This window comes from Natrix helvetica (genome assembly GCF_964273705.1).
Source record: "Natrix helvetica genome assembly, chromosome: 16".
In the NCBI taxonomy this organism is placed as follows: domain Eukaryota; kingdom Metazoa; phylum Chordata; class Lepidosauria; order Squamata; family Natricidae; genus Natrix; species Natrix helvetica.
Window position 1 is genome coordinate 508,504 of NC_138563.1, and position 23,954 is coordinate 532,457.

At 56.0% G+C, this 23,954-nt stretch overlaps 1 protein-coding gene across 4 annotated transcripts; it reads left to right on the forward strand.

Annotated features, from left to right (window-relative positions):
- The first annotated feature begins 339 nt into the window (after positions 1-339).
- On the forward strand, positions 340-23,887 carry ADAMTSL4 (ADAMTS like 4). Of its 4 annotated transcripts, XM_081967975.1 has the most exons (20): positions 340-453; positions 784-841; positions 4,036-4,147; positions 9,414-9,575; positions 10,497-10,560; positions 12,733-13,418; positions 13,671-14,598; positions 15,587-15,689; positions 16,256-16,392; positions 16,586-16,790; positions 16,973-17,133; positions 17,264-17,363; positions 17,995-18,297; positions 18,687-18,816; positions 19,699-19,903; positions 20,601-20,774; positions 20,972-21,145; positions 21,280-21,459; positions 22,293-22,437; positions 22,663-23,887. In XM_081967975.1, the coding sequence occupies exons 4-20, from the start codon at positions 9,544-9,546 to the stop codon at positions 22,803-22,805; spliced, it is 3,870 nt and encodes a 1,289-aa protein (XP_081824101.1). In that variant the 5' UTR covers positions 340-453; positions 784-841; positions 4,036-4,147; positions 9,414-9,543; the 3' UTR covers positions 22,806-23,887. The 4 variants fall into 4 exon arrangements, with proteins under 4 accessions (XP_081824101.1, XP_081824099.1, XP_081824102.1 ...); XM_081967973.1 differs by lacking the exon at positions 4,036-4,147; XM_081967976.1 differs by lacking the exons at positions 4,036-4,147; positions 20,601-20,774.
- Positions 23,888-23,954: the final 67 nt, after the last annotated feature.

The window sequence follows — 23,954 nt, forward strand, 5'->3', positions numbered from 1 at the left end:
ACCCCCCCCCCCCCCCCAGCCGCTGGGTTCGGCTTCTCCCCAGCCCTGGAAGGGACTCGGAGGCTCCTTCCCGGGGGCTCCGCTGTCCCTTTGCCTGCCCTGGATGGGAAACGGCAGCCGACCCAGAACTCTGCGGATGGCGCAAGGCAGAAGCCCCCTCCCCACTTTGGCTCCTCTCGGGGAACGCGCAGGGGGGGGACACAGGTCCACGTGGAGGAGGAGGGAGGGGGAGGGTCTCCTTTCTCTCCCTCTCTGCCCCCCCCCCGCGTGCCTGATGGGCGGGACAGGGGCAGCCAGAGGAGGAGGAGCCTCGGGGAGGGGGGGGCGTCGAGAGGCCTGAAAGGAGGCGGGGGGAGCCAGGCCGAGGCCGCCGGGAGGGAAGCGCTGCAGCCCGGGAGAACTTCGGGCTCCGCCGGGAAGGACCTTCTCCCCTCCGGGCACCTGAGATGGCAGGTAGGGGGCTCGGTCGGGGAGGGGGCGCCTCCCTCCTTCCCTCCCCCGCTTCTCTCTCTCTCTGCGCCGCTTGGACTACAAAGCCCAGCTGGAGGAGCTCCGTCCCTTGCCCCGCTCTCCGCCCGGGACGTCTTTGGGGAGACCCACTTCTGCCCCACCCCGCCCGGCCTCTTCAGCGGCCCCCTCCCCAAGCCCCCTCCCCAATGTGGGCGAGCCTGAGCGAAGCCCCGAATCTGGCGGCGGGCAAACCCAGAGACAAGGCGCCCTGGGTCGTCTGAACCCGGGCGGACCCTCTTCTCTCTAAGGCGCCCCCTTCTCTCGCCACTCCAGACGGATGACCGGCCTGCCTGCGGCTGCCCGGCAAAACGCCAGGCGATCCTAAGAACAGGTGAGAGAGATCCGCGCCGGTCCTTCCCGCCCGCCTTTGCCCAAAGCGTGAAGGACCAGGGCTGCGCTCTGTAGATGCTCAGAGGCTCTGCCCTGCTTAGCTTCATTCTCTCCCCTCTTTGCCCTGAGAGCAGGTTTAGAAACAAGTTTAAAACAAGTTTTTAAAAGTTTTTTTCAGAGCGGAATATTCTGCCCATCCTGTGCTTTTCAGCCCCCCCCCGCCACCATTCTGATGCCCACATCCTGCCAACCCCCCCGCCGCCCCCCCCGGAAATTTCCACCGGACTTTCACCTGGCGCCCTCCTCCCCCCCTCCCTCCCTCCCCCCTTATCTTTCTTTATGGGGGTCTTGGTAGAAGAAGCCAAAAGAAAAGAAAAGTGGCTAAAAAGAAGGGGGGGATTGGCGGGGTGGGGGGGGTGGGGATGTTGAAGGAGCAGGGCCCCATCCTGAAATTCCGCGAGGCTCTGGCGGTGCAGGGGGTGTCGGTTGGCGGAGCCCCTCCTTTGGCCGCGCATCAATGGGCCATTCTTTCGCCTGGGCTTTGAAGGCGCCTGGCCGTGGACCACCCGGGAGAGGAAGGACTTTGAGAGGCTTTTTATTTATATTTTTTTGCTGGGCTGGGGAGCACGAGGCAGGGATTCACACACAACACACCCGGGCTGCCTCCTGCAAGGCCCCTCTGCGGGGTGGAGGGGTGGGGGGCTGCGCCCGCGGTTAAGGTATGTGTTGGTCTTTGCAGCTCCTTTTCAGGACCTGTAATGTGAGAGGGAGGGAGGGAGGGGGAGATGCTCCCAAGGTTGGAAAATGTCAGGGCTGCTATTTTAATGGGGGGAGGGTCTTCTCTTCGAAAGGGGTTTATTATCCCTCTCCCTCCACCCCCACAAAAAAAAGCAAACCCAGGAGTGTACATGGTCCAGGTGCTTTCCCTGCTCCTTTTCAGGTAGACTGCCTCTGAGAAGGGAGCTTTGCTGTCCTTCCCTTTCCCTGGGAAGGATTTGCCTGTGTAGAATGGGGAGGGGGAGGCCTTAAAATGAAACCCCAACTCTTCCCTAACCTTTAAAACACTTTTAAAACAGCCAGAGGACCTGGAGGGAAGAACTGGGTGAAAAGCTAAACGTTTTTGGCTTCCAAAAGTTTAACTTTGGAAAGAGGCAGCTGAAAAAAGGGTGGCTTGAGAATTTTACCCGGGTCTTTGCAACCCCCAAATTTCAGGGAGGGTTCTATTGCAACCTCTCCCCCAAATTTCCCCACTTTTGAAGTTGTTATTGAGGAGGAAAGAATTGCCTTGCCTGTTGCAGAAGAGTTGTGGGTTATGGGGTCTCCCAGCCCCCTGAAGCTATTTTTCTGCTTTCGAGTTCCCGTTTTTTTTTTTGGTTCAGGTTTGTTGTGGAGATGGGTGGCAAGGACTCGCCTAGAGCGCAGCCATGGTGAATGCACAAATAACCAAAAATAACAGGAGTTGTGTGAAAAAAAGTTTTTTTTTCCATTCAACTAAGGAAGTTCCTCCTGATGTCCAAAATAAATCTGACCACAAATCAAAATTCTTTGTTCGGTGTGAATCCCTCCCTCCCTCTCTTATGTGTACATATATGAACAGTTGTGTAGCTCCCTGATTTTACGATCTGCACCAGCTTTGCCAATCAGGCATCCTAAAAAACGCCCCAGACTTCAACTCCCATCGTGCTGGACAGCATAATTTTTATTTGCTGTCGTTATTTGGTGGAGGGGAGATGTTTAGGCTGCTCTGAGGAGGGGGGTGGAATTCAGGAACTCAAATCCCCTATTCATCAATGCCACTGCTGGGGCCTTTGCTTGCATGGGGACGGGAGGGGGAGCTTCATTAGCAAATGCTCAACTGCCTGTGGGGGTTGATAGACGGATTTGCACAATTCCTGCACCGAGGAGTTCTTCTTTTCCAACAGGATCCTGAGAGCTGGGGGGCCAAAAAAGGAATGGATGTTCCCCCCTCCCCGGAACCGAAAGTTTTCTCTCCCACCTCTTCCCTTCCCTAAATACGCCACACAGGTGCTTGGGATGAATCCTTGGGGGGGTGGGCGGGAGGGGGGTGATTTAGAAGCAGCAGCCCAGACTGGAAGGAGCCACTTTGAAAGGAAGGGGGGCAGTTGTTTGTCTTCACCTGCCTCCCCTCCCAAAAGAGGGGGGGGTTTCCTGTGTGGCCACCTAAAGGTCCCTGTCCCATCCTCCCTGGTCAGCCAGGCCAAGGGCTGCTCTCATTCCCACGCTTGTCTCCGGGATGAAATCTTGCAGCTGCAGGCCGGCCTGCCAAACAGGGGCGATTTTGACCCAAATTTTGTGGCTGTGTTTGTGCGGGACAATCCATTACTCATCTTTTGGCGAGCAAGATTGTTTTAGTCTCCATGTGCGCCAGCAAGAAATTGCTCCCCTCCTTTCCCTGCAGCTGTTAAGAGTATGTTGTGCCCCCCCACCCCCCCACCCCACGGCATTTTGCAGGGTGCAGAGAAGCAGAGGGGTCACCCTTGCTGCAGGGTGTCTTCGCTGGGCCCTCCCCATTCCGCTTTGCTCTGGGGAGACGGGTGGGTTATTCCTTGCACTGCTCCGGCATTGCTTCACCACCGAGCAATGTGCCGTTGGAGGGGGCAGATCCTCCCTTCAGCCCCAGGATGGGAAACGTGGAAGCCGGCCCCATCCAGAGGACTTTGGGGGGTGGATGTACTTGGCCCTGGGTAGGAGGCCTCGGGGTGCCCCCCTCCCCCAGTGGGGATCGCTGCTTTTCGGGTGTTTTCTCAGAAGCTGTGGCATCTCCCAGAGTCGCCCAGGGGCTGGATTTAAAGCCCATCTTCCCCCTGGCGTCCTTTGGATGCCTTGGGAGGCCATCTCGGTGTTAGTGCTGGGGATGATGGGAGCTGTCATCCCAGGGAGCAGGAAGGCAGGAGTAACCTCGTGGGCTGGCCAGGGGATGGGGGGAAGCCAAGGGGAGCCAGCCTTGGCCAGGCCTTCCTTCTCCCCAGTTCCAAAGCAGAGGTGCCTCCTCTTTAAAGGTGGAGGGGTGAGGGGCCACAGCTCTCCCCTCCCCAATCCAGAGGGGAGGGTCATATTCCTGGAGGTGACGCTGCTGCCTTCTTCGCTTCCTCTCCCCGGGTGACGATGGGCGGTGGGCTTTTGTGGGGAGGTCAGCTGAGCCGGCACCTCCTGACTGACCCCCCCCCCTTCCAGGGAAGTATGGATGTCCTGCCAGCTCTCGGCCGGCCTCGGAGGGCCTCTCTGGACACGCGAGAAGCACGGAGCATCCACTTCCCTTGGATCGCAGCTGCAGAGGGTGGGCCAGGTTAGGAATGTGTGGCTGGGGCTCTTTTGCAGTCCTGGGGGGGGGGGGCTGCCCTGAGGGTCATCAAGACCACCCCCCTCCCCACCGAGAGGTTGCGAACAGCCTTGCAGGAAACCTCCCCTTCCTTTAAAAATGAGCCTGAAGGTTTTGGAGTGGGGGGAGACTTTTAGTGCCCAACCCACCGCGGGCTCTTACCTGTAGCCTGCACCCCCCTCCGCCCCCCTCATGCTTAGCTACAAACAAGGCCTTCTTGTCATGTCTTCCAAAGCCTTTGCTGAAATCTGTGTGTGTGTGTGTGTGTGTGTGTGTGTGTGTGTGTCTCCCTTGTGCAAAGAACGCTGTAAAAGTGTGGAGGAGTGCAGTTTTAAAAGGGGTGGGTGGGAGTGCAGAGGAGGGGGCGGGGTGGGTGGGGGCTGTCATGCAGCCCCCAAATCTCCAGAATGTCTGTTTTCTGTTGCAATGTCAGCCTCTCTCTTGTCCAAGCTAAATGGGGAAGGGGCTGTAGGGGGTGGGGGAGGAGGAAGAGGTTGAGAGGATGGGAAGGAGAGGAGAGGGAGGAGGAGGGGAGGAGGAGGAGGAGGAAGGCTCCTCCACTCCTTGTGATTGTGAACCCACGACTGGAATCTGTTTTGGTTTCCCCCCCCGCCCCCCCCCCCGTCCCTTGGAGAACTTTGCAGGGGTTTCCGTTTGATCCTTGGCCCAGGGGAAGGCCCCTCCCCAAATCCTGGAAAGTCACAGCTGGTCAGGATGGAGAATCTGGTTCTGGATCCAGCAACTACTGAACTTGGCAAAGGGTCACATGTGGACTTCCAGAAACTTTCCAGGATGCCGGACGTGGCCGACTGGCCAGTGAAAGTCCTGGGGGCCTCTCCATCCTTCTCCGGAGCCAGGTGGGCAGTCCAGGGGGACCTCTGTCCTTCCATCCCCACCGGTGGCCAGAGTGCAACCAGGGATTATCCAGGCCAGCACATTCCAGTGGCCAAAGCCGGATTCCTCGGGGGATCCTTTCCGATTTCTGCCCCCCCCCCGTGAGTGTCACCTGGAGTAAATGGCCGTCTTGCAAGGCATGTGGACTAGAAGTTTGTTTTTCCTTCTACAAAGTGCGCTAAAACTGTCTTTCTCTCTCTTTCTTTTCCTTTTGCAAGGTGAGGCTCTTCAGCCTGTGTCATCCCCCCACCCCCACCCCTCCCTCCCTCCCTCCCTCCCTCCCGGCCCCTTCCCAAGGCAAATCCAGCCCAGCAAACCACCCTCCCCAAAAACCAACTTTGTTGTAACTTGATTTCCCACAGCCACATTCCTCTTCTCCCGTCTTGTTCCTCCGCTTAGTTTGACGAGTTTCTAAAAAAGTATTTCGCGATAAATCAGCCTTCCGAGTTTAGATCTGGCTCCTTCCAGCCTTAGCCCTTCCTGCATTAAGGACTTCAGTTCCTCTTAGTTGTTTTCTCCAGTGTTTTGGTGGGATATTTAGAGGGTCTTAAATGAGGGTCTTCCCAGATGTCTTGGTTGTCATTTTTATTTATTTCGTTTATGGCATACAGGGGTCGTCCAATCACGGATGCACAAATATAACTTCAAATGAAGCACCAGCTATTTGTGGACAGTACAATATACAAAATAAAATATTAACAGAATAGCAGTGGGAAGGGACCTTGGAGGTCTTCTAGTCCAACCCGTGCTCAAATAGGAAACTCTCAACCGTTTCAGACAAATATCTGTCGAGTCCCATCTGGAAAACCTCCAATGTTGGAGTTGTTGCACTGGTTTATTGTTCTCACTGTCAGGAAAATTAAGTTGGGATAAAAAGCCTTAATAAAGGCACCGTTCTAAGAGTCGCAGTCGCAGTGGGATAGAGATTGAGTTGTTTGACAAGGGCTGTTGGGGAGGGGACTGCGAGGGCTCAAAACCCCCGTTTCTCAGCCCTTGGCCGTGTCAAAACGGGTGGACTTCAACTCCCAGAATTCCCCAGCCAGCCACGCCTCCTCTTACTTCATTGCGTTACTTCCAAGGCATCCATGCCGGCTGGGGAATTCTGGGGCTGGAAATCCACCCATCTTAACACTGCCAGGGTTGAGAAAGTAATCCGTTGGAAACTTATCAAGGAGAGAAGCAACCGGGAATTAAGGAGGAATTTCCTAGCAGTGAGGAGGACAATTAACCAGTGGAACAGCTTGCCACCAGAAGACCTCCATCACTGGAGGCTTTGAAGAAGAGACAGTCATTTGTCTTCATTGTAGGATCTCCTGCTTGTGCATGGGGCTGGGCTAGAAGACCTCCAAGGTCCCTTCCAACTCTAGTCTGATTGAGACACGCTGGTTTGGAGGCAGATTCGAATCCTGCCGAGCTTTGAGGGATGGCTGAAGGAACGGCTGGCATCTTCTGCCTGTTCTCCAGGCGACTTCCGTCCGGACGGCCTTCGCTTTCCCTGCTCCTCCCAAGACTTTTCGTGACTTCAGCACATTTTCTGCCCAGGTCCCCAGTCCTGCTCTGCTGCTCGAGGTTGGCCAGAGCCTGCTGGCCGGAGGCTCCGACGTGGTGCGTCGGGTGGGAAGGGCAGTCTTCGCAGGTCAGGCGTCCCCTTGGGCCAGCCGGTGCGTGCGAGGAAGAGCGCTGGCACCTCGGCCTGGAGACTCGCCTTGCCAGCCCCCCACCCCTCCCTCCCCTCCCTCGCCCAAGAGCGGAGGGTGGCGCTGGTTCAGGCGAGGTAGCTTGGCTGTCCGGCCGGCCGGAGAGGGAATTGCGCCGGCCCCGAGAGCGCAACCTTGGCGGTGGCCGCTTCCTTTGCTCTCTCTCCGGCCGCGTGCCCAGCCAGCACCACTTCTCTGGCGAACTTTCCAAGCCGCCGGCCAAGCAGAGGGAGGCGGGCTCGTTTTGATCAGCGTCCCCCTCCCCGCCTCCCCCTCTGGCTGATAGTCAAGTAAGAGGAGGGGGAGGTGGGTGGAATTAGTGGAGCCAAGAAGGGAGGCAGGCAGGCAGGCCGGGAGATGCTCACTGGACCACAAAGCCTCCGGGCCGGGAGTTGTGTTTGCAACCCGCTGGTAGTTTGTTTTGACTTTTAGCAGCAAGAGAGAAGCCCCCCCCCCCACGCTCCCCTCCCTTCCCCTTCCCAGCGTTCTCAGAAACTGCCCGTCCGTTTTGTGGTTGCTACCGCTTCGCCAGCAATCCCAACCGCAGCAATCCGAGTGGTGATGGAGGGGCGGGGGGGCTTGTAAGGGGGAACACAGGTGGGGGCAAAAAGCGGGTCAAAGGCCCTGGGGCGTGTGTGGGGTCGCCAGGTCTGAGGCAGAGATGGAGCCTTTGCTTGCCGCTTGTCTCCCCCTGCCCTGGATGGTGGGCTTCCCCTGCCTTCCCAGCTGTTCCCAGATGCTGTGAGGACTGTGCCTGACCTGTGGGGTCTCCTGCCTGGGCGGCCTTGCAAGAGCTGGTCCTGGTTACGAAAACCAAGTTAAATAAAACACTGCATTTTTTTTTACTTGGCCAAAGAGAGGCAAACTTGGTCCTGTGAACGCAGGCTGCCTGTCTCTTGAGGATGGGCCAAGATAGGCCTGCACCCATCCTCCATTCTCCTGGTTGGCATCCTTCAGCCAGGAGTGGCCCTCGCTTTGTTTTGGGAAAATCCTAGAAGAGACAGGGGGAGAGAGACAGAGAGAGAAAGAGAGAGATAATGAATCTCATCCCTTCGTCCCTTCATTTTTACCTCTTTGCTGATGTGCATATATATCAGGCACCCAAACTGAGCTGCGGATTTTCTCCTGAGCCAGATCTAAATCTTGCTCCTCTTTTACACAATCGCTTTGCAATGATTTCATCTCCAGTCAGAACTTTCGTTTCTCCTTTTCGTTTTTCCTTCCTTAAATTACTTTCCCAGGGTTGCTTCAATTCCTCTCCTTTGCCCAGATCCAGTCCGTTCTGCAATGCATTCCTGGATCGGTGCACGTGTGGGTCTCAAAATATTGGCCTTGTTGTGCTGCGTTCCCTGGAATTGGCTCCAAATAATATGGGGGTTTCTCTCCATCCACCTGCGCCCCCTAAATTCCCTTGCTGTAAATTCTGGGAGGAAAAAACCTCCCCCCTGAGGGCACCCCTGTCAGTCAGCACCCGGCCGGTGGACTATGAGGGGTTCCTGCCTGGGGCGAGCAGTGGGGCACCAGGGAGATGGCAGAAAAGGGTCTGGGCCTGAGGGTCATCTCAGGACCCCCTCACAGCCCCCTTTCCCACACGCCTCCAAACCAGGGCGCCGTTTGGAAGCCTGCCCTCTGGTCTGGGCTGTTGCTGGAAAGATAAACAAGGAATGCGGGGCTGGTATCTTTGGCCTGGACATCCGATCCTGGGCAACATAAGAAAACTCTGCATGGTTCCCAGCGGGATAAAAATACCGCCAGACAGATTAGAAAGCGGCCTGGACAAACAAAGGCCTGGGAGACCAAACTTTGCAGTTAGGTGGCCATGGCAACCCTGACCCCTGACCCTTAACCCTCCGAATTGCGGTGTCATATTTTACGACTCTGGCGGGGAAGAAAAGGAAGAGAATTGAAAGAGAAACTAGAAACTGGTTGGTGTATGTGTGGGGCACTTGTTATTATTATTATTATTTAAAGGGTGGAAGAAAACTTTACCCTTCTCCATGTGAAGGAGTGCTGGGTGCCCATTTATACAAGGCCATCCATGAATCTGTCTCGTACAAACACACGATGGCAGATTTAATTCCCCAGCCAGCCTGAGGGGTGGGCAGCCTCGAAGTCACCACAAAGGGCAGCGGGGTGGGAACTGGGCAGAAGAACTGGTCGGCAATGGGCCGGGGGATCATGGGCCCACTTGGAGTTTCTGGAGACCAAAAGGGAATTGGCAAACTTTTGCAGGAGGTCATTCTGTGGGGGTGTCACGTGGCAGAAGGCCCCAGATTGGGCTCTGGTGTTTTCCTGGCGGAGTGCCCCCCCCCCCCCCGGCACCTCTGGGTTCTCTTTTGAGTCTTTGAGAAATGTCTTAATTTCCGCTTTGCTTCCTCCCATCTCCGGGTGAGTCACGATTCTTCCTTTCGGAAGGTCAGCGCAAGGTTGAAAGTTGAAGAAAAGTTCAAAAGCTTTAAGAGAAAGGAACCCCCCCTCCTCAAACACACACTCCTAATCCGTTGGTCAAATTTGCCCCCCCCCCATCCTTCCCTTTTTTTGCAGAATTGTAAGTCAATATTTAAAGCATTTTACAGGTTCCGGTGTTGGCTTTTAGCTCTCTGCCATCTCTTTTTACGCCTTCAACTTTATTGCTCTTTTAGGGGATTGGAAAGGTGGTTCCTGAAAGGGGGGGTCTCCTCCCCACCCCCAGAAGAGATGGGTGGGCAGGGCAAGCCTTAACCCAAGGAGGCGGCCTCTCCCTTCCCACGCCAAGACGCAGCCAGAGAGGCAATGGGAGCAGCGGGCCAGAGCTGCTTTGGGAGGTAAGACTGGGGAGAACATCCGGGGTGCCGAAGGTGGGCTTGAGGGGGGTGACTCTCAAAACTGTTGACCCTCTTATTCTTCACATGCATGCTTATTGCCCTCATGAGGACTAGACGCTTGCTTTGTAGCCCTTCCTTTGTACCCTGGTTGAGCGATTTTGCATCTCTAGGGGAAATTTAAGAGGGATGAAAAAAAACATTTTGGCTTTGATGGGCTCATTGTAAAACACGATCGGTTCATCCCACAACTTTTCCATCGCTAAAAACCGAGAAGGAGAATTAGATTTTCTGCACTTCCTCTTTCTGGAAAGTTCAGGTAACCGTTTCCCCATCTCTGCTACGACAGGTAGAGATTCCACAGCTGGGAGATGTGGGGAGGGGGCTCACTTGACCTGGCCAGTGGCCGAAGTCCCCGGATCGCTCCCATCATCCCATCCCCCCTGGAAAGAAAAGCCAAGAATACAAGGGAAGGGTCTGCAGAAATATTCTGCTCCCTTGTGCTCCATTCCAAGGTCTTGGGGTGACAAGTGCCTGCTAGATTTGGTGCCAGTTCTGACACCCTGGTGTCACAAGCTCTGCTGGCATTGTTATCCCCCCACCGGGTGGGATTTGAAGGCCACCCGTCTTAAAAGGGGCCACACTTGGAGACCCCTCCTCAAGATGGGCTGAAACCCAGAGGGATGCCGGAGAGAATCTGTTTCAGAGAAGCAGCTGCCGGGGAAAAGATGCCTGGGCAGAGATATTCCCATCATGCTTTGCTCCTGGGGCATCCTGCAGGCCTAGGGATGCGGCCGTGTTGCGTACCATTTGGCCACCAAGTTCTTCGCCTGGCGCAGCTGCCTTTCCCCCCACAAAAAATGCGATGGCTTCCAGCAGAGGCAGCCTGGAGGGATTCAATCCCCGCTCTGTTTTTCTTTCGAGGTTTTGCTTGGCCGGCTTCTCGCTGACGTTCTCCCTGGTGGCATTGAGCCTGGCCTCCGAGAAGGTGAGTCATTGTCGGCCAAGAGGCTTACTCATCCGCTGGCCGAGAAGCCCAGAGGGAGCTCGGTGTGTTGTGTGCGTGTGTGTGTTGTGTGCATTTTCCCAGGGAGGAAGCACCGCCTGCCCCGTGTTGTCCGTTCGGGGAGGCCTCCCCTCGTCTGGGCTCCATCAAAAGGGGGTTCCCTGTGGCCTCCCTCGATTTCATACACCAGCCCTGAAACTCCCCAGAAAGTGTGAATGCTCCAGCACTTTTAAAGAAGAGATTGGATAACCATTTGTCTGGAGTGGTGTAGGGTTTCCTGCCTAAGCAGGGGGTTGGACTAGAAGACCTCCAAGGTCCCTTCCAGCTCTGTTATTCCCATCCCTTTGCAAAGGGATGAAATCTGTTTCTTGCCAGAAAGGGCTGCAGCCTCTGGTAGCCACTGCGTCTATTATCTGTGCTTGAGGACTAGAGACCTGAAGAAATCAATTTGCCCTCCATAGCTCAAAAATGAGGATGCAAAGTGGGTTTTTCGGCACTGTCGTAACTGTGAACGGTCACGAAACGAAGCAGTGGCTAAACAGGGACTGTTTGCATTAGCTCCGTGCCATATTTGGTGAAAATAAATATGGGAGTTTTGATGGTTTAGGGAATAAAAAGGAGGGATTAGAGGGATGGAAAAGGTCTTCAGGTTGATTTAAAAGTTTCTATTTTACTTCTCTGCGTACCTTTTTATGCCTCAGCGTTTATTTGACTGAGAAGATGACAAAAGAGTTTGCAATTTGGGTTTTTTATCCTGTGGATTAACTGTATCTTTTAAAAAGCCAAGAAATATCCCCCCTCCTCCTCCCCTGCAAAGGATATTCTAAATATCCCCTGATTCTCACTCTCACCCTTCCTCATTTAAAGAGCTTTGTCTTTTTAAAACACATCACTCAGAACTGTGAAACTCTCTTGCTTTACAAGCGAGACTGGCCTTAGGCAGTTGAAACCCAACAACAACTCCTAAGGGGAAATTGGAACTCCCTGCCTTGGAGGGGAGCAGAATTAAAAAGATTTACTGCCTTTTTACAAGTAGCATCACCCTTAAAACCCTCGCTGGGAGACAGTCTCTATCGGCCCTTCCTGCTTCTCCATTCCTCCTGCAAAAAAACCCTGAGTTTTGGTCGTGGGTGGCAAATTAAAGACTTCAACTCCTAGAATTCCCCAGCCAGCATGAAAAGTAAGGGAAGGAAGGAAGGAAGGAAGGGAAAGAGAGAGAGAGAGAAAAGAAAGAAAAAGTGAAAGAAAGAAACAGAGAAAGAGAGACAGGAGGGAGATGTGGATGGAAAGGAAGGAAGGAAGGAATAAGAAGAAATAAAAATAATTCTCTGACACCCCCCCCCCCTCTTTGAACCAATGGCACTTTTTGTGTTTACTGCTCATCCACTCAAACCTCTCCCTGGCTGGACGGCTTAACAAAATCACCTTCATTTTATTAATTGTTTCCTTTTATGGCTGAAAAATGTGCCCTTTTCGTTCCCCTCCTCTTCCTGGTGGGCCTCTGACATCATCGGCTGCTGACCCAAAGGCCAGCAGCTGGGAAGCCTCCTGGACACCTAGGAGCAGAAGAGAAAGGGGGAGGAGAACGGAGGGGGGGGGAGGAGGAGAAAGGGGTCCCCAGGCCCCCTTGGTAGGACTCTTGCTGGGAAGGCAGAGAGAATGGAGGCAAGTTTTTCAAGGATCCATTTAAGCCTCTGGGTTTAAAATATCCTAAGTTTCTAGCCCTCAAGGCTCAATAAGTGTTTGGGGGAGGGGGGAGTGCTGCAGCTGGTGAAAGGCAGCTGAGCAGAAATGGGATTCTTTCGCAAAGACCCCACGAGGGGAATTTCTGTGGGGAACGTCTGTGCATATGACGAAGAAGACAATTGCCTCTGAATCTGGAATGGGCATCCTCAAACTTTGGGCTGGATCCAATGCAACGTATCTGGCCCATGGAGTGATCTAGACGTCCCCTTCTTCACTTCCGCGTTTCTGGGTAAGAGTTACTTTATGCAGAGGTTGCAACTGGGTGAAATGCATATTCTAGCAAGGGATGAAAAGCGGCTGAAGGAGCAAAGCAGGGAATTTGCTGAGTTTTGCAGTGTTTTTCGCAGGGAGGTGCGAGGCTGACCCCGGGGTTGCCCAAACTCCCGCAGATCTTTGTCTTTCCCGCAGGTTGCCCCAAGGACTCCTAGGCAGACCTCCGGGGAAGAGGCGGCGGGAAGCAGGGCTCCTGGCGTTTGGGGCAGCTGGGGATCGTGGTCCTCTTGCTCGCAGCCCTGCGGCCTGGGGGTCTTGGAACGGACCCGGAGCTGCCAGTCCCCTTATCAGCGGGACCCCTGGGCCGGGAGGACGGACGGGGCCCCACGACCAGCAGGTGCTCAGCAGCAGCAGCAGCAGCAGCAGCAGCAGCAGCAGAGATCCCGCTTCGGGGAGCGTCCGCCTCGCCCGTCCGGACGCTGGCCGGCTTTCCCTCTGCGTTCGGATGGTAACTCCTGGTCAGCCTCGTCCGCCTACAGGGGAAACCCTCACAGCTCCACCAACCGCCATGTCCGTCAGGAGGCCGGGGCAGCTGCGGAAGGAACCGTGCCCGCCTCCCGCTCCGAGCCTCCGAGGGACTCCAACCCCTTCTTCGAGGCCACGCGATCTTGGGGAACCCCCCTTGGCCGCGAGGGACTCCCCAGCCAGCCCAGGCCTCAAAGGCCGTCTACTGCTGGGGGCTCCAGGACCCCTGCCCAGAAAGTGATCCCCTTGTACAAGCCGGAGAGACAGGGGGGGCAAGAGGGGGGCTGGAGCCAGGAAGAGGAGTCCCCAAGAAGCTGGGCAGCGTCTCCGCTACCGGACTCCCAGGGAGACTGGAGGTGAGTCTTGACCAATTGTGGGTGGGTGGGTGTCAACAATCAGGGAGGGACCCACTAAAGTTTCCCTCCCCCCTGGGCACTTGAGAGGGGGTGCCACTCCCTCCACCCCACCCCATCATCTCCTAAGCTTTTCTCAACCACAATTGACTTAGCTTTTGGGAGGAACCCACCCAGGGAAAATGGGGTGTCCCCCCCCCCCAATCTTGTCCTTCTGTTCCAACATTGTCATCTTTCCCAACGTGTGTCTTCCAGGTCCCGAGTTCGAGAGACCATCAAGCCTGGCAAATACGGCTACGGCAGGGTGCCCTTCGCCTTGCCTCTCCACAAAGCGCTGTCCGAAGAGGGCACCCCCCGTTTTAAGCGTCACCATGGAGAGAAGACCGGGGAGACCCCGCCCTCCTCCTCCGCCCCCTCCTCGCTCCTTCCGGCAGCCAAAGAGGAGCAGCCCAATTCAGCCCCGCCCTGGGGTGAAAAGCCTTGGACCCCCAGAGCAGAGCAGCTGGAGGGCCTGGCAGGAGCCACTGAGGACCCCATGGGGGCAGCCATGGGGCTGAAGAGCAGACCTTCTGGGAAAGGGGACTCAGCAGCCCCCAGTAGCCCTCCCCAGCAGGGCCCCCCCTCTGCAGAGGAGGAGTCCCGAGGCAACATCCCAGGGGGCCCCCCAAGACCCCAAGAAGACTCTGCCTCCGTCTCTTATGGCGGTGGGAGCCCCGTGGCTGCGGAGGGGGCTGGGGGCTCTTCTTCTCAAAGACCTCCACCACACGCCCCAAAAGACCTGCGCCGGGCCCCCCCAGTCCCCAAGAGCCGCATCTCTGCTTCCCAAGACAAAGGGCGCGGAAGGGGCCCCAACCCACGGGCCACACCGGGGCGTCCCCCCCGACTCAGCCACGATCCCCCCCTGCCCCACAGCCGGGCTCGTTCTCGGAACCAGAGGCAGCCGCAGCCGCGGGGGGGTGGCCGTGGCCCCCGGCCCTCCCACCACCTCTTTGTGGACCAGCCTGGGCTCCGTGGCCCCTCCGAGCCTGACATCTGGCTGCTCCATCGGGGCAGCCCTGTCCCCTTGCACGCTGGGGGGCAGAGCCCGCAGGCAGAGACCCCCCAGTGGAACCTCTATGCCCCCGGCACCGAGACCTTCCACTGCGAGGGGGAGAGCAGGCAGTTCAGAGCCTGCAGGCAACAGGTGAGCCCATGGTGCACAGCCTCGTGTTTTTCCCTAGAAAAGCCTCATGGGAACGGAGCCGTGTATGGGGCCGAGTGGTGGTTTCAGGGACAGAACGCAGGCAGTCACTCGTTTAGTGACCAGTTGAGGCTACAACGGCACTTGTGGGACTTATGCCGGCCCCTCGGGCTTCCCCATTGGGGCAGGTGTTTATGACCAGGGAGGGGGCCTCATAAGGGCCATTTCCAACCTCCCCAGCCACGTCCAACAAGCAAAGGTGATAATAAAAGGAAATAATAGAAAGAAAAATAATCAAGTGATACGTTGAGACCCCTCCACTGAATGGGTGGCCTTGAGGACTAGTGGCATGAGGGTTGGGAGTTTTCTTTCCAAATCCTCCACCCTGGGAGGAGATCCAGCCAGCTGAAGGGGAGGGAGGTTCCTTTGCTGGGTGAAGGGCAAACAAAACGGAAGCAGGAAAATGTGCGTTCTTTCCTTGCACACCTCTGGGCACGTCCTGGGAAGCTGCAGCTTTTCCAGGATCCTCTTGGCCAGCTTTCGGTGTTGCAGGAGGGGAGAAAGGTCTCCAGGCCTTTGGAGTGGACCCCTGACCTGTCCTTGACCACATTTCCCTGCTCCTTTGGGTGATGCATCTCCCGAGCATCCGGCGTTCTGAACAACAACAGGGTTTCCGTGTTTACACAAGAGACCCACAATGCCAAAGTCCCAAGGACGGGGAGGAATAGCTGGGAAAAATCGTTTGTCCCAGTTCCTGGCAATGCCTCAAAACCAAATCCCTTTTGGATTGGCATCAGCCGCTGCCCCTTCATACCCGGGAGCTCCTTATGCCGGACAGGGCAGACAGGGTGACTGGGGGGGGCGTCCCCACTTCAGGGTGGGTGGGACACTTCCAGCCACACCCAGAGGGGGGAATTCCCAGGCCAAGTGTAGGAGAAGAAGCAGGGAGGGGAAACTTCAACCCGATCTCGTCTTCCTTCCTCTCCCGCAGCCGTGCCCTGTGGACCACCCAGACCCCCGTGCCATCCAGTGCGCTGCCTACAACAAGCAGGAGTTCATGGGCCGTTTTTACCAGTGGGAGCCCTTCACGGAGGGTGAGTGCTTATCCGGATACCTTCTCTAAACTGTCTCCGACCACCGGGCTGGGGAGAGGCGGCTCAGCCGGAGAAGGTGGCCCTCCCCCTTCCCTCCATGGCTTATTCTGGCTTCTGGTGGCAGGGAGTTCCACAAGACCTCTCTCTCTCTCTCTGTCTGTACTGTTTTGCAGCTTTAGTTCAGGCGCTGCGTCCCCGGGAGAGGGGGGATTAGAGGCAGAATCTTGCATAGGAGCTTAAACACACACAGCATCCCTTCTAGCACCACCAAGGTCCTTGGATGACTTGCGGGCTTCAACTCCCCGAATTCCGAGCCTGTCTCCCCTCCCCATAATAGGGACCCCCCCCTCCTCCTTGTCCAGATCTCAGGGCTGATAATGTAGTTGTGGTGCTGGCCCCCTCTACTGGCGAGTGCTGGGAGTGCCCATGATTGCAATTCAGTATTTCCCAACCCAGGGATTGAAAAAGAGTGTCTGTCTGTCTGTCTGTCTGTCTCTCTTGGTGGGGGGGAGGGAGCATGCAGTTGGCAGAGGATCCTGATTCCCATCTTCCTGGGCATTTCCTAGTGTGGGGCTCCCAGCGCTGTGAGCTGAACTGCCGTCCCCTCGGCTACCGTTTCTACGTCCGTCACACGGAGAAAGTGCAGGACGGCACTCCCTGCGAGGCCTCGTCCCAGGACATCTGCGTGGCCGGCCAATGCCTCGTGAGTCACTCGGCTTCCGGGGAGAGGATACGGGGTCCCCGCATGCAGAGCCATGCCGTCCGGGCGCGGGGCTGGACTAGGTGACCCGCAGGGTCCCTTCCAATACTCCCCAGAGGGCTGCTCGGAAGGGCATTTTGGGGAGGGAGGCGGGGGATCCCCTGGGCTAGAGATCCTCAGAGGGATCTATTTCCAGAGCCCCGGCTGTGATGGGATCTTGGGGTCGAATCGCACCCTGGACAAGTGTGGGGTGTGTGGAGGAGACCACACCGCCTGCAAACTGGTGTCGGGCAACTACAGTGAGACCAGCGTCCCCATCGGCTACCACCGCATCCTGCAGATCCCGGCGGGGGCCACCCAGATCCAAATCCGGGAAATGTCCCGCAGCCCCAACTACCTGGGTAGGTCCAAGACGGAGGATTCTCCTTGCTTACACGGAATTACTCCAGGACATTTTCTCCTCCTCCCCCCTTGAGATCTACCTGGCATTGCCCGGCTAGCTTGGCCAGGAGGAGGGTCCGGGGTCAGCGGGGCTGGCTGTGGAATGACACGAGACCCCTCCTTCTCCCCCCCCCCCACCTAGCCCTCCGTACCCAGAACGGCAAATCCATCATCAACGGAAACTGGGCAGTGAACCCTCCCGGGCACTATGAGGCAGTGGGCACCGTCTTCGTCTACAGTGACCGGGAGGAGGGGGAGCTCCTGACGGCCGACGGACCCACCACCAAGCCCGTAGAGCTGTATGTGAGTAGAGGGGGCACTCCGGATGGCCTTGGCTGCTTGAGGGTTTCTGTGGCACAGGACTTTCTGGGGGGAAAGGGGGCATAGAGGAGAGGACGGGGTGAGTAGCTGCCACTTTCCTTGCCCCCCGCAGATGATCTTCCAGCAAGACAACCCAGGGGTGTCCTACCAGTTCTTGCTGGCTCAGCCGGAGGATTCCCACCGCAACGCCCGGCGGCTTCAGGAGGGGTTTGGTGAGCAGCTTCTTTCCCCTTTTCGGGTCCGTGTTCAAGTCTTCCCACACTGGGAGCTCCTTCCAGTCCTGCAATTCTTCAACGGGAGGGTTAGAACTTAACACAGGTAGCCCCCAATTTGCACCTGCTGCTGTGGCCTGGAGGGGGAGCTCTCGCCTCACCACCAGGAGTTCGTGAGTTCAATCCTAGGCAGAGGCAGATGTAGGGTGCCTGGGCAGGGGGTTGGGCTAGATGACCTGCAAGGTCCCTTCCAAGGCTGTTAATCTGCTTAGTGACTGTTCGAAGTTACCACAGCACTGAAAAAGTGACTTTTCACACTTACGACCAGCGCAGCCTCCCAGTGGTCACGTGATCGGAATTCAGACCCTTGGGAGCTGACTCGTATTTGTAACGACTGCAGTGTTCCAGGGTCACGTGGTCCTCTTTTTGCGACCGTCTGAGAAACAGTGGGGAAGCCAGATTCACTTAACAACCACGTTACTAACATGGTGTTTCGCTTAAGAACTGGGGCAAAATGAGGCAAAACTCACTTAGCTGTCTTGCTTAGCAACAGAAATGTTGGGCTCCATCGTGGTCGTAAGCCAAGGACCGCCTGTAAGCCACTCTAATGAATCCTCCCATCTCTTTCCAGGCGCTTCGGCCGCGGTGGAGCCTCCAGCTGGCAGGGCAGGTCAGCTGCCTTCGCCCCCCCGGCGGAGCCCTGTCCCAGGCCAGCTGCCCCCTTCCTCTGGCTCGTGGGGCAGCCCCCTTGAGGCCCCTCCCCCTCCTGCCCCAGCCAGCCAATCGCGGAGGAGCCTGGAGACTCTGCAGCGCAGCGCCCGGGTCCCACCCCTGCCGCCTCCCCCACCCCCCGTCCGGCTCCCCTCCGAACCCGGCCAGGACTTTGCCTGGAGGCGGTTCGGCAACACGGAATGCTCCGCCTCCTGCGGGAAAGGTGAGCCAATTCCTAGGCAGGTAGACTGCTGCGGAGCAGGGAGGTTCAGCATTTGCTCTGAGCTACTGGGGTCTCTTTTGGAGAATAACACCGTGATGAAGAGAGGAAGAGGAGGAGGAGGAGAGGAAGAGGAGGAGGAGGAGGAGGAGGAGGAGGGAAGGAGGAGGCTAATACTATGAGGACAGTCCATGATTTTGCCTGGATTTTCCACGGGGCATTTAAGGTGAGCCTGTGCCAAACTCAGGGCCAAAATCAAACTCGCTGTACTTGTTGTGTCAGCCGTGGGGAGAGACGAGGAGCTGCGGAGACCCCCAAACGTTTTGCTTTGAGTGTTTTTTGACCCACCCCAACCTCCCTCAGTGAGTGTGATGGTTTTCCTTTCCTTTCAGGCTTCTGGCAGTCCGTCTACCGCTGCGTCTCTCGCGCTTCCCAGGAGGAAGTCGGGGAAGAAAAATGCCACCAGATCCCCAAACCGCTTGTGGAGGAAGAGATCTGCAACACGGATCCCTGTCCGGCCTTGTAAGCCGCCAATCCCTCCCTCCGGACCTTTAAGGAGGACCCGGCCCCCTCCCCACGCCTCCCCTTCTCCCCTGGCTGAGCCCAGCACCAGAGATTCAGGGGGGGCGTTGCGGAGGGCGTCTCCCTCGCCCTCCAGTCGGTCCAGTGGGGACCACGGCCAAGAGATCTGCCAAGGGTTTGGGATTGGGGACCACCTTGGAGCACCAGGGTGGGATCTAACTTTGCAGCCTCTGGTGATCTGAAAACGTTTCCACCTCCCTACGGAGGTTTTATCCTTCTGCGCAAAGCGGATTACATCCTGGCTGGAATTTGTGAGCCACGGAATCTGTTCCCGGGGGGGCGGCTGGGGGGTATGGAGGTGGGTGGTGGTGGTGGAAAGCATTTTGTCCTGAATCGTTTTCCCTGCTGCTTAACCTGCTGGGTGCCCAAGGCAGGGGGGGTCAGCAACCTTCAGCACTCAAAGAGCCGTTGGGACCGGTTTCCCGCAGAAAAGGAAACGCCGGGAGACAGGAAAACTCTTCCCCTGCCTGACTACGTCCTGAGCAGCCACAAAACAAGCCCATGGCGTTGAATTAAACGTTCTGTTTACTTCTGAAACTTTTATTTTCTCGGATTTAACCATGGTTGGCCTACCTGTGGTAGAAAAGCTCAAAATATCGCCGGCCGGTGGGTGTCGCGCATTGGTGGTTGTGGGGCACGTTTTGAGCGAGAGGGAGCCGCAGCAGAGGGGATGGAGGAGCCACAGGAGGCTCCGGGGCTGCAGGTTGCTGATCCCCTGGCCCAAGGGAACGATTCAATAGCAACCACATTTGAGACGTGCGACACTGTCAATCATAATTGTGGCGTTTTGCAATTCCCCGTTTCACTGGTTGTCCGTTTCAGCTGGGAGGCCGGCGAGTGGTCGGCCTGCAGCCGGTCTTGCGGCCCTGGAACCCAGCACCGCCAGGTCCTTTGCCGGCAGGTCTACGCCAACCGCACCACCATGGTGCACCCCCAGCGCTGCAGCCGCCTGGAGAAGCCGGAGGCCACCCGGGACTGCCAAGTGCACTTCTGCAGCCACTGGCAGGTCCAGTCCAACTGGAGCTTGGTGAGGCAGCCGTGGGGTGGGGTGGGGGGGTGGGGGGAGCTGGTGGGAGGGGGGTCACTGCGGGTTTTGCTGTGCCCAGGCTCCGTCCTGGGCGTTTGAGTCCGTGTCCCAGAGCAGGGCACCCATTTTCCCCCAGGGACCCAGGAGAAGATCTCCCCAGGCGGCCCTTGGCATACAGCGCTCCATTAGTGTTTGAAGTTAGCAATGCAAAAAAGGGACTTATGACCCCTTTTCACACTTACGACCATTGCAGCATCCCCTATGTGATCAGAGTTCGGATGCTTGGCAACCGACTCGTATTTACGACGGTTGCAGTGTCCAGCAGCCTTCTGACAAGCAGATTCACTCAACCACCGTGTGAGACTCATTTAACAGCCGCAGTGATTCACTTAACAACCGCAGCAAGAAAAGTGGTAAAGTGGGGCAAGACTCACTTAACACACTTCTTGCTTAGCAACATGGATTGTGGTTGTCAGTTGAGGCCCACCTGTCTTTATTCCCCAAGGGCAGGATTCCACCCCCAGAACCATCACCACCAATCTCTAAATAACCTTTTGCAGCTGTTTGTCTCCGGTGCAAACTGGACACTAAATGGATCGCCAGGCTCTGCCTCTGGCCGCAAGAAATGCGGGAACTGCCCCCCTTTAATGCCGTGGCTTTGGGCCCTCTGCTCCTTTTCTCCCCCCCTCCCCCCCAGTGCTCGGTCCTTTGTGGCACAGGCCACCGGACACGCCAGGTGCGCTGTGTCAGTAACCACGGAGAGCTCTTGAGGGACACGGACTGTCCGGACAACCACCGGCCCCAGAGCAGCGAGCCGTGCACCATGGGCCCTTGTGTGCGGAGCTGGTTTTACAGCGACTGGAGCAACACAGTAAGAAGAATGCCGACCCCTTTTTCTCCCCAATTTTCAGACCCTTCCGAAGCCGGTTTGGACATCCTTTCCCCCCTTTTGACGCGGCTCTCTTCGTCTCTTCCTCTGCTCGATTCCTGCGGCTGCCGGAAAATTCGGGGGAAAAAATCAAGGTAAAAGCCAAAGCGAATCCTGAAATTCTTGCCATCCTCTTTCAGTGCTCGGCTGACTGCGGCACCGGCATTCAACGCCGCTCGGTGGTTTGCCTCTCCAGCAACGCGGACGGGCAGGCGGACGAAGACTGCGCCACTCCCAAGCCCTCCGACCTGAGGGCCTGTGACGGAGGACCGTGCCAACGGGTGACTCGGTGGTACAAGGGCCCCTGGAGCTTGGTAAGGGCGGGCTGAGCTCTCCTGGGTTTCTCCGGCCTCTCCCGGTCTTTTTGCAGGCAGGGCTGCTCTCGCCCCCCCTCCCAGGGACCCCCACTCTTTTCTGCCCCTCAGTGACTCCTGCCCTCTTTCCCCAGTGCTCGGTCGAGTGTGGCTATGGGACCCAGAAACGCGACATCATCTGTGTCGGCAAAGAGGGAATGCAGTTCAGCGTGACGGAGGCCGCAGAGTGCGCCCACTTGGAGAAGCCCCCTCCTCTCCAGCCCTGCGTGGGGACGGACTGCAAGGCCCGCTGGTTTTCCACCGCCTGGAGCCCAGTGAGTGAGGGGGGGGGCAGGCTTTTTTATTGCATATTTTGACTTCTTTTATAAACAAAGTGTTGTCTCGGTTTCCCCCCTTTTACACCTTCTGTTACGCATAGTTCATTTTACATCCTATTTTCATTTCACATTTCAGTCCTCTTGTTTTCATTCCCTATTTTCCAGCTTAACTTTAATTTCTTCTTAAGAGATAAAGAATATCATTATCACTGCCTCTCCAAGTTATTCAAATTTCACGTATCATTTCCATCTATTATTCTGTTTTACCATCAATAACATATATCCTCAGATTTAATTTTATACAGTAAACATTTCACTTAGTTAATGATCCACAATTATTAGTATTAGTATCTATTTCCCTCCCATCATATTGGCTTATATATACCACTGGCTATATTTACTGAATTTCGTTCTATTCTGCTGTTAAATCCTTTTCCTTCTTTCCTTCTTTCAACCGTTTTCTCTTAGTTTCACAGGAAACTTCTCTTATATTCTCTTCTCTCCACCCATTCGCCTAGCATTTTCTTCTTCTTGTAATTTCTGTATTCTTTCTGTCCAGTCTTTTTTCTCCTTTTTAGTTCTATTGTTTTAGTAGGGGGGTCAGGCTTGTTTTGTGGGGTGGGGGGATACAAAACCTCTTCCATGCCAAGCTACCCACACACCCCTCTCCACCCAGAGAGGCTCCCCCAAATCGGGAAAAGTGTCACGGAGCTCCAAGTTTGATTTGTGTTAATATCACTCCGAATTTATAATCAATGAGGGGTGCAGAACTCGGGAGGGGGGAGGGGCTTTGACCCCCTCCCCCCCAATGTTTCCTTTTGCCCCCGCAGTGCTCCAGGTCCTGCATGGGGGGCCTCCAGGCGAGAGAAGTCCAGTGCCTGACGCAGAATAAGACCTTGAGCGCTGGCTGCCCCCTCCACCTCAAACCTGCCACCAAGCGTCCTTGCAACAGCCACCCCTGTCTTCGCTCGCTTGGTAAGCCCCCTCCCCAATTCCTCCGCCCCCCCCAAGGAAAGTGGGGTGAGAAAGACGGCAGAGCAAACGGGGGGAGGGGGGGTTGTCTCTGCTCTTTATTGGGGGGAAAGGGAGAAAGACCCCCTCCCCTTCGTTTATTTTCCTCCGTGTTTGAATTGTTCTCCTGTCCACTGGGGGCCTCAAACCTCTCCCCCACCTCTTTTTCTCCCCTTTTCCCTCCCGTAGATGCGACCTGCCGGGACAAGTACCCCAACTGTGCGGTGATTGTGCAAGCGCGTCTGTGTGTGTATTCGTACTACCAATCTGCTTGCTGTGTCTCCTGCTCACACGCCTTGGAGAGGCGGCATGTGGGGGACCCCAGCCGGTAGCATCGGGGGGATTCAGGCCAAGGGGTCTGACTCCTGCCCCCCCCTTTGCTCGAATGGGGGAAGAGGGCGGAGGGAGGGCTAGGCTGGGAAAGGAGCCCCCAAGGCCCAGGAAGACTCGAACCCCGGCTGACCCACCAGCATGTCTCCAATCTTTTTGGGGGGGGGGCATAGCCTCAGCCCCCCAGCTTTTGCACTGGTGCCTCTGCCGCGGCAGGGAAGAGTGCAGAGCAATGAGGCACGGATTGGCTCATGGACCTTGGAACTCCCCCCGGCTGTGGCACATGGAGCTTCAGAGGATTGGAGGCTTCGGATGTCTGTTATATTCTTGCTGCTGGTTTTTACCTCCTGGACACACCAAAGGCCTTTTCACCAAAGATTCAGGAAAAAGAGAAGACGAAAAGACCCCCAGAAAGGATCCGGTTGAGGGAGGGTCCACCCCCACCCCCCCACCAGAAAGGACATAAAACAAATGACAGCATTTATCAAAGGAAAAGTTACAAAGAGGATATGTTGTGTTACATTTTCATCACCCACAACGGATATTCCCCCCCCTTCCTTTTCTGTGTCTTTTTAAGAAAGGAAGCAGCCCTTTTCCTACAGGGCAGCTAAATCCAGCAAGTCCTTAAATTTAGAACAGACTATAATAACAGAGTTGGAAGGGGCCTTGGAGGTCTTCTAGTCCAACCCCCTGCTTAGGCAGGAAAGCCTATCCCATTTCAGACCAAATGGTTGTCCAATCTCTTCTAAAGAACCTCCAGTGTTGAAGCATTCACAACTTCTGGTGGCAAGCAGTTTCGCTGGTTAATTGTTCTAAATTTTGAGATCCAGCCATTAAAACTTCCCTTTTCACTCGGATGTGCTACAACATAAAAGGATGCAGCAGCTGGACCGAAAATCTGGTTATGAAAATGAGGCACGGTTCCTACAGAGTGCTCAGATTATATATATAAATATAAATCTATATATTTTATATAGAGAGAAATGTCTATGATAAAGCTGAATGTATGCCCATTAGTTTTGTCCCCTTCATTCCCCCCCTCCAAATCTTAATTTATTTTTTATTAAAGATTATTTGATTTTAACCCAAGGTGGTTCTTGCCTTCGCTTCCCTCGCTTTAAGGAGGGGGTTTGCAGGGAGGAAAAAGGCCC

Coding starts and splice junctions, on each gene's coding strand:
- ADAMTSL4 (XM_081967975.1), top strand. CDS start 9,544: ATGGGAGCAGCGGGCCAGAGCTGCTTTGGGAG. Junction 19,904..20,600: donor TCCAGTCCAACTGGAGCTTG/GTGAGGCAGCCG, acceptor CCTCCCCCCCAG/TGCTCGGTCCTTTGTGGCAC. Junction 22,438..22,662: donor CCCCTGTCTTCGCTCGCTTG/GTAAGCCCCCTC, acceptor TCCCTCCCGTAG/ATGCGACCTGCCGGGACAAG.